Raw genomic sequence first — 14,927 nt, forward strand, 5'->3', positions numbered from 1 at the left:
ATTGACAAAGGGAGTGGAATACCAAAGCTGCAGCCTACTCTATTGCGATCTTCTTGAATGGCAGAAAGCTTCATACCGTCTCTCATTCACCATTAACAAGAAAGAGTAAGTGTTCACTTTTTCCATGCGTCTGGGAAAAGAAAATGCTTCTTCAGAGTCAACTATACTGCTTTCAAATGCTGGTCCTTTTGGAAGAAGAGGAGGAAGCAAACAGTCAAGTACAGGAATGTATTGATCCAAGAAGAACAAATAAACAAAAAATAAACACTTGTCAGTCTTCACTTTGTCCTCCATACACCATGTTCCATCTTTTTTTTATTATTCTTCCACAGTCTCTTGATATTTTTAAATCTTGCAGATTGAAGCATAGGACTTGGTGTATACAGTTCGAAAGGTGTAATTGTGTGTTTGTGTGTGTGTGTGTGTGTGTGTGTGTGTGTGTGTGTGTGTGTGTGTGTGTGTGTGTGCGCGAAATTAGGTGTCCGTCCTTCACTGTATGTAAGAGATAGTTGGATGGTTTGGAGTCGCCTTTCATCCCTTTGACTTGGATGCCAATCAGACTGGTACAATATGGAGGCCATACCCATCGTCCTGCAGTTTCATTTGGTTTCTGTGGTAACTAGTGGCGGTCATAGGCAGTGGCAACAGTGGGAGGTGCGGAGCCCCTAGATGCGGCACTATAATAATAAGGGGAACCTGGAAGTTAACACAGGAGAAGAATACTGGTTGAAAAACACACAAACAAATCTTTAACATAGTAAAAAAAAAAACTGTTAAGGTTGAAAAAATGTGAAACCCCAATGTAATCTAATTACAAATGCAATAAAGATTATTGGTAAATACTGTATTATGTACTACAATAGTTTTTCAAATGGGAGCCTTGGAATAATGTCTTTGCGTAAAAATTAATTTTATAAGTGATTGACTTGTTCTGCTAGTTTTCATTGGCAAAATGTTACATAATGTATCAACTACTGTAAGCAGCTTCAGTTTTTACTCTATAAAATATGTTTACCCCATTAACTCAGTCAGTCAATACTCAGTAATTATCTATTATTTAGTAATTAGTTATCACAGTGTTTTAGACAACACATGGTAGTGTTTCGCTTTCTTACATGCAGACTTTTAAAATCTAAAATGTAATATTCAAAAGGATTATTTTAAAAACAATACTGAATCCTTACAAATATATGCTACTGAAAACCTGTGTACAGTATTATAAAATAAATAGTTTTCTAAAAAAAAAAAATGACTAAGATGAATTTGCTAAATATTAAAATAGGTATATAAAGATTACACTTAATGTGTATTTTACTGAAACAATAAACCACCTGTTAGAATATAAAATGATATTTACATGCAAAAAGTAATACTTACTTAATAATGCAGGGTTGCTAAACCGCCAGGCTTCATTGTAGGGTGTGTACTGTGGATGGGAATAGGGGTTCCCGGAAAATTCACTCCCTGAAAAAGAAATTATTAAGAAGAATTTTTTTTTTTATATATTTCACTACATAACATTTTAAAATTACATTATTTATAGTTCAACTCGTAGAAAGACACAAATCAGGAAACTCACTTTTACTCTTGTCAGCTGCATGCTGATGAATATCACTTTAGTATGTTAATGTATATATTTTTCTACCCTGAGGTGAGATTTTTCTTTGGTCTTTAGTCAGCATATATAATGGAGTAGGGCGTGCTCTTTAGGTCTTACTGTTTACTTTATAATACCCATATAAACTCTAGAAACTTTCATCAGTAAAGGCTGATCTATAGAATTCTTTCCCATTTTTTCAGAATTCCAGTTTCAGGAAGTAACTCAGACTGTGGCAGTGAGCAATGCTGTGGGTCCAACACGTTTTTTTCTTTTATGAGACAATAAAGGCAAGATTTTATATGAAGCTGGTGAAGAATGGCTTTTGGTTTAACAGTGTTTGGGGCCTGTCACTAAATCTTAGTCGGGCTAGGCCCGGTGAATGGGAAAGCACACAAAATGTATAGCCTTAGGATTAAAAGGGCTTCACGTTACTGTGTGTGACTGATGAAAATGAATGTTTGATAAAAAAAATATATATATATATTTGATGCACTTGAAAAGAACTGTTCGCCAACTGAATGAATTCTGTCACAGAATGAATTACAAAACTGAGAAAAAAATATTAGAAAGTAACAATCTTAGGCTTAATACCACGAGGTAGCTGTCCATTAAACAGTGAAACAGTTTTTTGCTTTCTTATCATGAATAAACAGTACAGCATTAAGTTTAAGTTACCAATTTATAACGGATTATAATAGCATTAGCACATGCTTGCTCTAAATAATACAGACTGAATATTTATTATTGTTGTGCCAAATAAATATGTCACCCTCATGCTTTGTACTCATGGGTAACTACTGTACGTTTGACAATACTATGGTGTATTACATCTTGAAGGTGAAAATGCAACAATAGTTTTTGGTCTGAAGAAATGGCATAGAGATAGTACCTCTATATCTGCTTGTGGTCGGCAGTGAAACTCTAGCCATGTCTCTATGAGAGATAATGATTTAAATATTTACAGGCCTCTGTTGCCTGTTTTGTGACCCTTAACTGTTTGCTGTGAACCTGCACTGCAGGTTAAGTAGAGGGGAAAGAGATACGCTCTGTAGCACTGGGGCTTGAGGACGGCTGAAAACAATGTTTATCGACGACTTGTGAAAGTGCGCACACAAGGGGATAATGAGCTTTGGAACTGAAGTGTAACTGAGAGGAACTGTCCTATCTCCTTCCCACTGATCAGTTATCGAGCATGTTTAATTTCCTCATCCGCATCAGATGGTCTCTTAACTACTCTCACTTTCTAACTCAAGGTCAATGCCGCATGCCTAGGCATGCAGATTCCTTTGGTAATCATTATCCTAAATGTGTTTATTGTTGGGTCAAAAGAATACAATTCAGCATGGTAGCATGGCAAAGAATAATTCTACTACCGAAAACAGCTCACAGGAGACATTAATGGCTTTTAAAATGTTTTCTACATTTGATGCAGTTACTCACATGAAAGATTATTGATTTAATTGTGATGTGTGTAATTCAGTGTGTGACAGCAAGTTCTTGCTATTTTTATCTTATTCATTTTTTGAAGGCAATTGCATTTTCTACATTTTGTGGGCTAACTACAGTATCCGGTTGTCCAGTTTTCATTTTATAAGTGTCTCTAGGCCTCAGTCACTGAAAAGAAGGCAAGATAAAAAGCAAGAGAAAGAAAATATGATAAAACCTGCATTGGCCCTTCCACTTGCATGAAAGTCTGTAACAAGTATTTTTGTAAAAAGTAGAAAGAAACACATTACATTATAATTAGCCTGTTTGTGTGTGTGTGTGTGTTTGTCTGTGTGTGTGTGGTGGTGGTGGTGGGGGTGGTTGTGATTCATAAATTAACCTACCAGGGACCATTCCAGCAAGTGTAGAGGAGGGGTAGCTGCCCTGTCCAGTTGGTGGTACGTGGGGGGGATAGCCAGGAAGGGTGGTACTTGCCATGTCACGACCTGGAAAACACAACACAAAACACAACCTTTACAACACTTTGTCTTAGTTTGAATGCAACAGGCAGGTTTAACCACACACCTTTGTTTGCCTTTTATATTGCGTTGTTATTATACCTTAAATCTACAATTTCAGATTCACTTAATCCCCAGGATTTCCAGTGATTATCAGCTGAAATCCCAGAGATTTACAGCGTATATCTTAAAACAACAAGTACCGTATCTGCTATGTCCAAGATATAGATAGGATAAGCTACAGACAATGGGGGTACTATCAAAGCACATGCTGACTTTTTTTTTTCTTTTGTAAATCCGTTAAACTACTTCTTAACAGAACAGGACAGCTAAAAACCCTGTACAAATTATTTTAAATACAGTACAATGAAAACTATAGTACCAGATTTGGATGTGTTTACTACTCTATTGTATTGGTTACTACATTTACATCCACACACATCAAAGTGGTCTCAAGTCTGTGTGCTATATATACACTTGAAATTAATGGGAAATAAAAATTGCCTTTGACGTTAAACAGTAAAGAAGTACGAAATGAGATTTTAAGGGAAAAGATAAAATCAAACTGCAAGTCCTGTGTGCAACAGCAAGACAGCAAGACAGTTCAAGAGACAATGTGCAGTCACTGTGAGGATCGATGATTCACCTAGCTCTATACAAATGTCACACCAACAGTGAAGACTGTGCCTTACACTAGGGATTAGCTAGCCTTCAATACTTGGCCAGGCATAATCACTTGTATCAAAGCACACTTGGTAAAGTGCAGTGATACTGCATTACCGTACAGTCAGGCAGCAGAGGTGACAACTTCCGATTTAACAATAGATATTGGCTTAAGATGGAGATGGAGAAAAATAATATTGAACAAAGATTTAAAATAAACTACTTTTATTATATGAATATATATATATATAGATATATATAAATATATATATAGATATATATATATATATATATATAATATATTTTGTTAAAAGGATAATTTCCCTGTTAATACAAAAATCTGGGTGAATTGCAGGTTCTGCCACTTTGCAAGTGAAATTCCTTAAGCTTATTCCATCCACAATCACAGTAAACAAATAAAGTTAAACTAACCCCACTGACTCTCACTTTCAAATATCCGACTCATCTGACATGACAGAATATAAATGCACACCAGGCACTTTGTGGCTCTGGTCCCACTAAAACTTGAGCATCATATTGAGCTGAGCACAATGTTTCCACATTCAGCTACATAATTGGTTGTGACGGGTGACTGTCCTACCCAGGCACCACAGTGATTGTGCTGCCGCACGTAGTTTGAGCCGAGCCAGAGCTCCTCTAGCTCCTGAGCTTCAGAGGCCTGCAAATGATACATTGTTAGCACGAGGGGCACTGGGGGTTGGGGAAAATCATTTCCCAATTGAACATTAATGAGGAAGACAGCAGTCAAAGTTGTTCTTGTTTACGTAATACAACAGTGAATTTTAACAAGCCATAGTGGGGTGCCTAGCAACATCAAAGAATGCTTCTGCCTTAAAAAAAATCACATGGCATCAGCCTCCTCCTGAAAATGACTCCAGAAAAAAATGAAAACTTTACCATAATCGCACAACAAAGTAAACTGCAGTTACTCCAGTAGTAAGACAACTATACTCTTCGTGCTAAATGTTTTAATAAACAGGAGTTGGAAACTTTTTTTTTTATTAATGCAACTACTGGAATAAAATAAAATAATAAAAATAAATAAAAATAAAAAAAAACTTGAAATTTTTTGTGCATTAAAGAAATTTCAAGTAATATAAATTACATATATTAAAAAGCTCAGTGAAAAATAAGGCACAGTTAAGTTGTTCTAAAATCTGAATATGGGTGTTGTAATGAAATGTAACCATAGCCAGCCAATTATGGTTTCATGAATACATTTATATGCTATGTTTTCTGGAAAACACATTTCAAAATACAGAAAATAGATGATTTTCTCCACGGTAAAGCATTGTTTTACAGCTCAGGCATCAGAAAACTCTATTGTTTGTTGTCCATAGGTTGTGATTTCGGTGATTGACACAAGTAAAGTAAGTAGATAAATAAAAGGGCTAAAACACAGAGGAACTATGATATTTGATGTTCGTTGTTTCAAAGGAATCACTAGTTCAACACAATTTGTTCTTCAGTAGCAATTACATCCCCCCCCCCCCCCCCCACCTATTTGGTGTACTGTGTATTTCGTAGTGGTGTACCTGCTATTAAAGGTTGGCTTGCATACTGCCCGTAGCTGGGGCTGTGGTGGGCATATGCACTGTAGCAAGGGGTGGAGGCATCTATTGACACGGTGTGCTGGAAATGCTGGAATTCCGCTAGGCCTGAACCTGCCAGGGAGGAGGGGGTGAAAGGAGCCAGCGACGCTTCGTGTGGCTCCTGCTTTACACAGATGGAGGATGAATGGGACTCTGCCGGATGACAAAAAAAAAAAAAAAAAAAAAAGAGACACAGACACACACGAAAAAAGAAAAGAAAAAGAAATAATGAGTGATGAGACTGGCCATAAAAAATTGTAAACAAAAGGAAAAATTGAATGTGGAACTGCGTGTCACTGACTGTGGTGTGTGTATTTTAGAAACCATGTAAAATTGGACTGACATATCTCTGTTTTTAGATCTCATGGAAATTATACTAAAAACTTTTTTTTATGAAATTTAGCAACAAAAGCACAGTTTTTCAGAAATGTGGGTTTGTTATTGGACAAACCACTTGATTGTATCTTTGATGTAGAAATAAGTAAATAATAGTTTACTTAAACAGTTGATAAGGGGAAGAACATGGTGTTCTTTGTATGTGTAAATGACATCCTTGAGTTTACAGCAGTAGTGAAGAATTCTATAGCTTTGTGCCTTTTAACAGAAGAAAGAAAGAATGTTCCAAACATTCCAATAAAAGTAACAATTTGTTTTGAGTGGGGTATGCAAAAGGTGGCTCAAAAGTGTATGTGACTGACTGACAGTTTGGTAGAAAAAGACACTGCAGCTGCAGCACACACAGCACACAGAAAGGCACAGAATCAGAAAGGTGACACATTAATGGACAGGGGGCTCAAGCTGAAACAGAGACAGTGTGGGTGAGATTAATCTTTGCAAAACGGATGACGAGTCTCTGTTTTTATTAAAAGCCTGTGGCAGTTTGTTTTCCTATTTTGTGCCAGAGTAATCTCCTAAAACCCATTTCTTTTTTTCTCAAGCAAACTGTGTATATAAATGGTAATCTCTGGTTAAGCAGACTAGATTACAGCTGTGGCATTACGCCAAGCCGTACCCAGCCCCTGGATTTCATCCTGGTCTTCACAGATAGCATTTCAGGCAGAAAGCCCTGACTGAAGCCTTTCTTTACAATGGTTAGGCCATCCTCCATAGGTAACAACTCCTTGCATTATTTTGCTAATATTGTTAAAACGTTAATGGCAAGCTATCCTCACATATTGTGGTCGCACAAAAACCACATAATACATTTCTTTTGGTGGAGGGGGGTGCAGGCTGCTGTTGTACACATAAAAGCCAAGTTTTCCATGAACAGTTTCTGAGGGAATACTTTCTTAGTATGAAGGTAGGTTGCTGAATAAAATCAAGCAAACTCTTTCCGGACATCAGATAAATCTGTACAGAAATCAAGCCACATGCCGTAGCTAAGTATATATTGATGCACACGTTTATTTGATGACATGCATTGTCAGAGGTCCGCATGGGGGGAAGGGAAGTAAAACACAGTACTGGGAGCAAGATTCATGCAAACTATTTGATCTTTTTTTCAAATCTAGCGTTTGAAAAAGCAAACAGACTCAGTCAACTTTAGTGTGGGGGGTGGGGCCCCCACCCCCACAACCCCCCCTTTTTTTTTACCGTGTTGTAAGCTAATATTTTTTCTGTTTAAAATGTCACTCTAGCCTGAACAACAAAGACTACATTTATAGATAATGTTTATGAAACAAGCTTGCTGCACAAGGACAGGGTAAACATGACAACAAGCAGTGAATAGTCCAGCCCTTGCTCTTTAGGGTTACAAGCTCAACATATTTTATTTCACTGTGGTTTTTGACTTAGAAACCTAAGCAATCAATGTAAGCACTGTTGCTGGCGCAACATGCCCTCTTTATATTCTTTTCTCTTTACTAGGCTTGTTCGCAAAGACTCTCAGGACTCCATGATAGTCTCATTAGCTGCTTCCTAACTATTGTTGTTTTACAACAGATTTGTGTGCAGAGATTCCTCATTAAGACAAGGGCTTCTTTATATGGGATGCTTTAGTGACAACCCTCTCAGACTTAACGCCAGGAAATCGAACATCTTTACTGGCCTTTTTCCCACACAAATCAATTGAAAAGATTTTTTTTAAAGCATTGTTTATCAACAAAATATTATTTTCTCGCTATTAACAGGTCAGAAAAGTAAAACATGATTGTATGTGGTTTGTAAAAATCAATAAACTCCTATGAGCTGGTAAGGACAACTGTTTTAAAAATAGTCAAATGAATTTGCTTAAACTAAAAATTATGTGTGCTTATTGTTTACCAGTTTTGTACTTGCTCATCTTTTACTGTTCATATTTAATATCCAATGCCAAAGCTAAACTGAGCATTGGTCTTTTAAATGGCCACAAGAAAAAAAAACAAACAAACAGTTTTTTCATGGTTAGAGACTAGTGTTTATACACACTGGTTGTCTAACAGACAAGGGCAACATAGAACACTGACCCCAGTGTTGTGTTCTAGACCAGTGAACTTTGAAACTAATACAAATGGTGTTTCTTATTGTCCTGGGGACAAGCTACACTTAAAAAAGAAAACTGTCAATCCATGATTATTCCAATGGAAGATAAACACAGGCCCAGGAGGTAGAACTCCCATTGGTACCGCTTAGCTGTGAATATTCTCACAACACTCTTTCACAATATCTATTCTAATCCCATTGCGGTATGTATTCACCAAGCACACATTCATGCCATCAAATAACCTTCAGCGTGCTTTAACCTCGTTACAACACAGTCACCTGACATGGTGTCTTTAGGATGGTAAAATATTACATTTTCATGGAACATATGACAGGGACACCTTCATGTTCAGATGAAAAAAAAAAAAAAAAAAAAAAAGATCTTTGAGCGACCTCCAATTCTAAATGTAGGATGTGGCAATTTATCACCAGCCAAAAACCTGTATACCCTAATTAATTACAACTAAGTAAAGAATGTTTGGAGAGCCAAATTGCTTCAATTCCCTGTACACTCAGTGAAAGTCATTCATTATCAAATCGGTGCTCAAAGGTTAGTGTGCTATTGTGATGATGAAATAAACATTAATTTCTGTGCTGTGATTGTGGTCCTCCAGCATACAGATACCGAGGGCAACAGACCACACACCAGAAACAGCAGGTTAGGCGGCTGATCATTGCTCAGAGGAATTGCAAGACGCAATTGGAAAATTCATTGTACCAACAGGTTATGTAGCCATTTCTGATGATATTTTTGTCACCCTTTAACTGCGATTACAAAATGCTTTCCACTCAACATGTACATGTCTTCTCAGTCCTTTTCTGGATTCTGAATACCATTCCAAAAGCCTTGCGAATTGAACAGCATTCATATGTAAAAGAATCATTCCATTCCTCAAGGAGTTAAAGAACGCTCCAGCCTCCTGCAGAATCGTTTCAAGTTCTCAATATGGGAACAAGGGGTGCCCATTGAGACTGTGCCATCCCGCTGGCACCAGGAAGTTTCAGATTAATAGGCTCAGCAGGCAACATGCTTCAAGAATTTTTACTGTTGATTCATTCTTCTGAATCTATAGAATGCCACTTGACACCCCTGCATAAGGCTCTGTTTGCTTTGCAGCTGATGCTTCAAATTGAGCCCAAATTAGCAGCTAAATTAAAACTTTTTCGCTTTTAAACCCACATTCTAAATAATAAAAAATAGGAAAGTCCTGAAATGAGCCACTTTTAAAATTGTTCTTTTATTTTGTCCCGATGGTCCAACGTAGATTTTACTACTTTAGCACAGGCTGAGGAAGACATATTAGTATTAATGCTATCACAAAACCTTAATACTGTTTACTTGAACAATGCGATTAGAATGCTCTTTAGAGATGTCTAAATATTATTTAAACGTCATTATCTGAGTCAATGTACTGAACAAGCTTTACATATCTCATGTCTCATTGCATTGTCTGTTTTAGACAAAGATGCCTCTTGGTGAATTTCAATGACGCTCACAATGCTTTAAATCCTTTTCTTATTTGAATTGGCTGCCTACTTTACAGATACTTTTAGCAGTAATGGGATACACAGAGACAAAACATTTCTCTTTTTAGCTTTGCAGTTCCTTTAAAATGCCAATCTCCGCTGGTAATGAAGAGTTCACAAATCATTCCTCTTTAATAGATTATGCAAATTCCAGGACATGAAATCAACAAGATCAATAACTCCAGGCATTTTAATTGGTACCAGAAAACATTTTAAGAATGAACATAATCTTCAGCTCTTTCCCCTGTAAAGGCGCTATTAATTAAAAATTGGACCCAAGCCTAAATGCAAAAGATAATTTAGCACCTCTCTTTCCTTGGCTTCAGTTCCTAACACTTGAGTTTATCATATTCCAGTAAACCATAATGTTCTGCTATTAACCAAACCCCAAATGGTGTATCTGAATAAAATACATTGCAAATTAAGTTATTAGTGTCAACAGTCACTAGGGGAAAATCAAGTGTAACATTTTAAGTGCCAGTGACTGGGCAATATCCACAGACAAAAAAAAAGCAAGCCGATGTTTATTTAAAGATCTAATAAATGTATTTAAGACAACAACAATGCAGATTTTAAAAAATGTTGACGAAAATTATTAAACAGTCGAACGCTTTTTAATTTTTCTTTACTGTGTTTAGATATAGAACCACTTGATAAAAACAAATGTTTAGGCCATTAAAATTATTTTAAAAATAAACTAAATAAATAAATCATACAGTTTGTTTAAATGCTGCTCTCCTGAGATGCAATATGTTATACAATATGTATATTCTCCCTATGACACATCTACAAACAATACAAAAAAAAAAAAAAAAAACAAACATTTCATTCTTATTATTTTTTTGTTTATAAGGTTTTATTCACATATTCCAAAATTTCAATTACATATATAAATATATATATATATATATAAACACAGGGCAGTGCTGGAAATCCTTCTCGGGAAGGTAAACGTGCTAGATTGGCAGATGACCTTTATTTCACCCCTTTAAAAAGGAATACTTCCTCTTTAAACCTCCCAGGTGCAAATAAAGCCACCTGCCAGGAAGGACCCCTCCAGACTAGGCTTGCTTTGATACAATTACCTGAGCACAAAGGACAAAACACACACCTTTCTTCTCATGAGGCCTAACTTGCTGGAGAAACCAGCCACCCACATATTAATGAGAAAGAAGTCTTTCTTTGTCACGTAACACTGCATGGTATCATTTCAGAAGGGGGACTGTAATTTTCAATCATCCTGTCTTACCCCAAACAGAACTCATTGGCTTTGATGGCTCCTGCATAATTATGTGAATTTTAATAAAACCCCATAATATTAATCTCAGGCCAACATGGCTATCAGTAAACTTAACCTTCTTCTTCTAGATAATAACAACAGCAACTATGAAACAATGTTTTAATTAGAAAGGTTTAATTAGAAAAAAAATGCAGATATTGCTGGCAGTGAAACCGGATCGCTATTAGTTGTTTAATAGGGAAAATCCAATGACTAATGAAAAAAAAAAAAAACTTACTAATGAAGGACGCTTTGTATTCTTCATCAGTTTCGAAACTTTATCTGGGTACTTTTTTTATGAATTGTTAATTTATTTTACAGATACAGTTTATAGGGTGGAATAAACTGTATCTGTAGCACAAGTATCTTACCTGTCACTACTTGGTAGCTTTGTGACACATTAGAGCCTATGTCTTGGTTGGCGCTTGCTGACAAACTGGGCTTTACGTCATCAAGCCCTGGGTTCAGTGTTGGTAGAGAATACTCATTAGCCTGCAAAGAAGAAACATAGTTATATTATTCAACAAAATAGCTAGAATAATTAAAAAAAAATATTGATACAAATTATTATTTATATAATGACAAAATAATTAGGATACCAGGACAATTAGCAGTCAGTAGTTAAATATATAATCCATGTGTTTGTTGGGCTTTCTTTAAAAAATAATCAAGTCAAAAGAAAAAAAAGAAAGGATTTCGTAATGAACAGAAAGACAAGGCGTCAGCTGTCTCTTTGTGTTTCATTGCGGCTATACCCCTGACCAGCCAAGGGCGGTAACATTGAAGCTTTGTTACAGAGGCATAGCGTGTGGCGTTTATAGCAGGACATATGGATGAGCCATTTTAAGTAAAAAATAAACAAAAAATTAAAGACAGCTAAGGTTGAATAAAAAAGAAAAATAAAGTTAAATGAAACTTTGGAGAGTGTAGTACTGTATTAAAATATAATTTGATTGATAATTTTGATTGGGAAATTTGATCATTGAGGATGCAGTCATAATAATAATTATTATTGCTATTAGAAGTAACAGTAGTATTGCTTTTATGCCTACTATATTTCAAAATGTCACCATCAAAATTAGCTAGACCTTAAATGCAGGTCAATGGACATTTCACTCATTAATATATATATATATATATATATATATATATATATATATATATATATATATATATATAATATATAGATATATATATATATATATATAATCTAAAAAGATAGGCATTTTTCTAAAAAGAGGTGCAGACCATAAGGGACTTTATATATTAATGTCTCTGCAGAGTTAAAAAAAATGTTAACAAAACAAAAAACAAACACAGCACATTTTGACACACAGTGCGTCTTCATCAGGACAATCCCTGCAACAGCTGAAGACACAATATTTTTATATTTTAAAACAAAATGTAAGAGAAATCTGATGCATAATTATTAGCGGTCATGATTAAAAGAAGATGAGATTTTTAACTGTGCGACCAGTCTCTACAAGCATTATTCTTTCAGTATGCAATGAAGCAAGCCCAGTATATCTGTGGTGTCTCTGCCTGCCCCTTAAGCGTGTTTGAGCAACTCAGTGGACAGAGGTCCCAGAGGGAATGCCTGTGACCCCAGTCTTGTCTGCTTCTATCACAGATAAACTCTAATTGTCTGCTACAACTGTTCACTGGCACAATTGTGGATGTTTTCCTCTATTCTTTAAGGCTTCAGATGCATAATAGCTATGTTATCAAGCACATAAAAAAGCTGGAGATTTGAAAAGGATGGCCAAATGGCCAGCAGAAGTGTGGGAGGGTTGAATCCATTGAGTTTTGCATTTTTAGAATGAGTTTTTAATGCCTGTCTTTAGAAACCAGACACAGGCTAATAGGTCTGCCTTTTCATGAGTTAAAAAAAGAGAAAAGAATCCATGAAAGGGAAAGTAGTCTGATTAATATTACATTAAATTAAAACTGATTTTTCTGTACTGGTCTGGGCCCTTTTTTCCTCTTCTTTTTTTAATACCCTCACTGCCGCTCTTTGTGATTGCAAGTCATTTCCAATTCGTTTTGGTATTGATCTTCCAGTAGAAATCAGTTTTGTAATTAGCTGCAAATTAGGCCTTCTACTAGGGGTGAGGGCTGTCCCCCTGATTTATCACCAGCGTAATTCGCCACGATTGGAGAGAAATTAAAATGAACTCAATTAGGCGACGGCTTTTGCTTTATAGGCCCTGCTTGGAGTTTCAAAGGGAAAATGTATAGTCTCTTGTTGTTTAATAGTATAATGAAAGTAAATAAAGGTTGTCCATTGTAATAAACCCAGTGCCTACAAAAAAAAAAAAAAAAAAGAATTGCACATATAGGGCTTCTTTTTGTATTTATGGTTTTGTTGCCTTGACAGTGACTCTAATTCCTTCCATTATGATGAATAGCTTGTGCGGCTTTTACTTCTGACTTCAAAGGGGAAAACAAACAAGATGGTAGTTGATAAAACTGAAAAGGTCACTCTTTACTTATATTTATAGATAATATAATTTAAAGCACAGACCTGCCAACCAAGATACATTACTTGTTTCAAGACAAATGACGATGTTGGAATACAGTATATTATGTTAATCATCTGTGCTTTGAAAAATACTCATTTTGTATTCTAAGTTTGTCTGTAGACAGCCGTGGCTTTGACATTGCTGGTTCTTGTTTGTTCAGTAAACAGTAGACATGAGTTTATTTATTACATGTAGACACATTTAAATTACCGCCTTAAAGTAGGCGTGCATCTAGAGATTTTATGTGGTTTATGATTTAATTTGCATCACCTTTGTTGATTATTTTAGTTGCCTCTGGTTTTGCCCCAATGTGTGCACCTTTTGAACCAAACAGATACTGACCTGATCAGGTTTCATGTGTTCAGTGGCTGGGAAGACGTCGGGGTATGAAGGCCGTTCAAAGACCCGGTCCAAAGCCTCAAGCTGTTGTTGAGTAAAGGCATCTGCCCTCAGGTGCTTCCGTAAACTGTCCACACTACCATGAGATTCACTGTTTGGGCCAGAACCATCTGTACCATCTACAAGGAGAAAGAGTGACATTTTTTTTTTATACAATTTTCTTCTTCATGTAACTCTACCCCGGAAGCTGTAGGTTCTGTAGCTGTAGGTTTTTTTTTTTTTTTACGCCTGAGTATCTGCATGGCTTTGTAACAAAGCTTTTAAAGAACCCCATCTTAAGTCCGAGGATACGTTAAATAGACTCTGAGAAAATGCTGAACCATGTGTGTCAGTTTTACACACTGCATTAGGAACCACTGGAAACTACCACAGTATTAGCGCCTTCATGGCATGATAGGTCTGTGAGAATTGATGGATTACTATCAGCACAAATGTATACTTGTTGTGGAGCGCAGGTGTCTTAGTTAAATATGCATTTTGTTGAATGGGTTTACATTATGCCATGCCATGTTAAGTTATTTTTTTAAAGACAATATTGCCTATACAATCTAATTTTGTTTTGTTTATTTAGGTGATGCATTTAATTTTGAAAACTAGAGGTCGGCATCAATACAATAGCATTTTTACAGACAGTAGAAACCAGTTAATCATTTCATGATAACCAGTTAAAAAAAATATGACCCTTTTACCTGAACTTTGACCCTATTACCCTCATATTTCAAGAGGGATACCTTCTCTCTCTCTCTTTGTTGCTTGTGTAAGACACCTTCAACCTCTTAAAAACCTTCAGCTCCAATCGAACTGCAAGAGCAGTGGCTGCAGCTTTACCGCTCTGCCATTTATTCAGGAGGGCTTCAGCTCTCTTACAAATCTGTCATTCTAAATTTGCGGCAGATTATGTTCTCTCTTCAGCGAGTGAGC

At 36.1% G+C, this 14,927-nt stretch overlaps 1 protein-coding gene across 3 annotated transcripts in view; it reads right to left on the bottom strand.

Annotated features, from left to right (window-relative positions):
* Positions 1-424: 424 nt before the first annotated feature.
* The window catches only part of LOC121325277 (paired box protein Pax-2a), a 33,954-nt gene continuing 19,451 nt past the window's right edge, over positions 425-14,927 (bottom strand). Inside the window, exons 6-11 of one of the 3 annotated variants that reach the window (XM_041267710.1) lie at positions 13,950-14,125; positions 11,457-11,577; positions 5,763-5,972; positions 3,430-3,531; positions 1,378-1,464; positions 425-696 (exon numbers count right to left, since the gene is read on the bottom strand). In XM_041267710.1, the coding sequence (XP_041123644.1) occupies positions 620-696; positions 1,378-1,464; positions 3,430-3,531; positions 5,763-5,972; positions 11,457-11,577; positions 13,950-14,125 (773 nt within the window). In that variant the 3' untranslated portion in view covers positions 425-619. The remainder of the gene's footprint in view (positions 697-1,377; positions 1,465-3,429; positions 3,532-5,762; positions 5,973-11,456; positions 11,578-13,949; positions 14,126-14,927) is intronic. The other 2 variants (XM_041267711.1, XM_041267709.1) reach the window with 2 other exon arrangements.

This window comes from Polyodon spathula, chromosome 13 (assembly GCF_017654505.1).
Source record: "Polyodon spathula isolate WHYD16114869_AA chromosome 13, ASM1765450v1, whole genome shotgun sequence".
NCBI classification, from domain to species: domain Eukaryota; kingdom Metazoa; phylum Chordata; class Actinopteri; order Acipenseriformes; family Polyodontidae; genus Polyodon; species Polyodon spathula.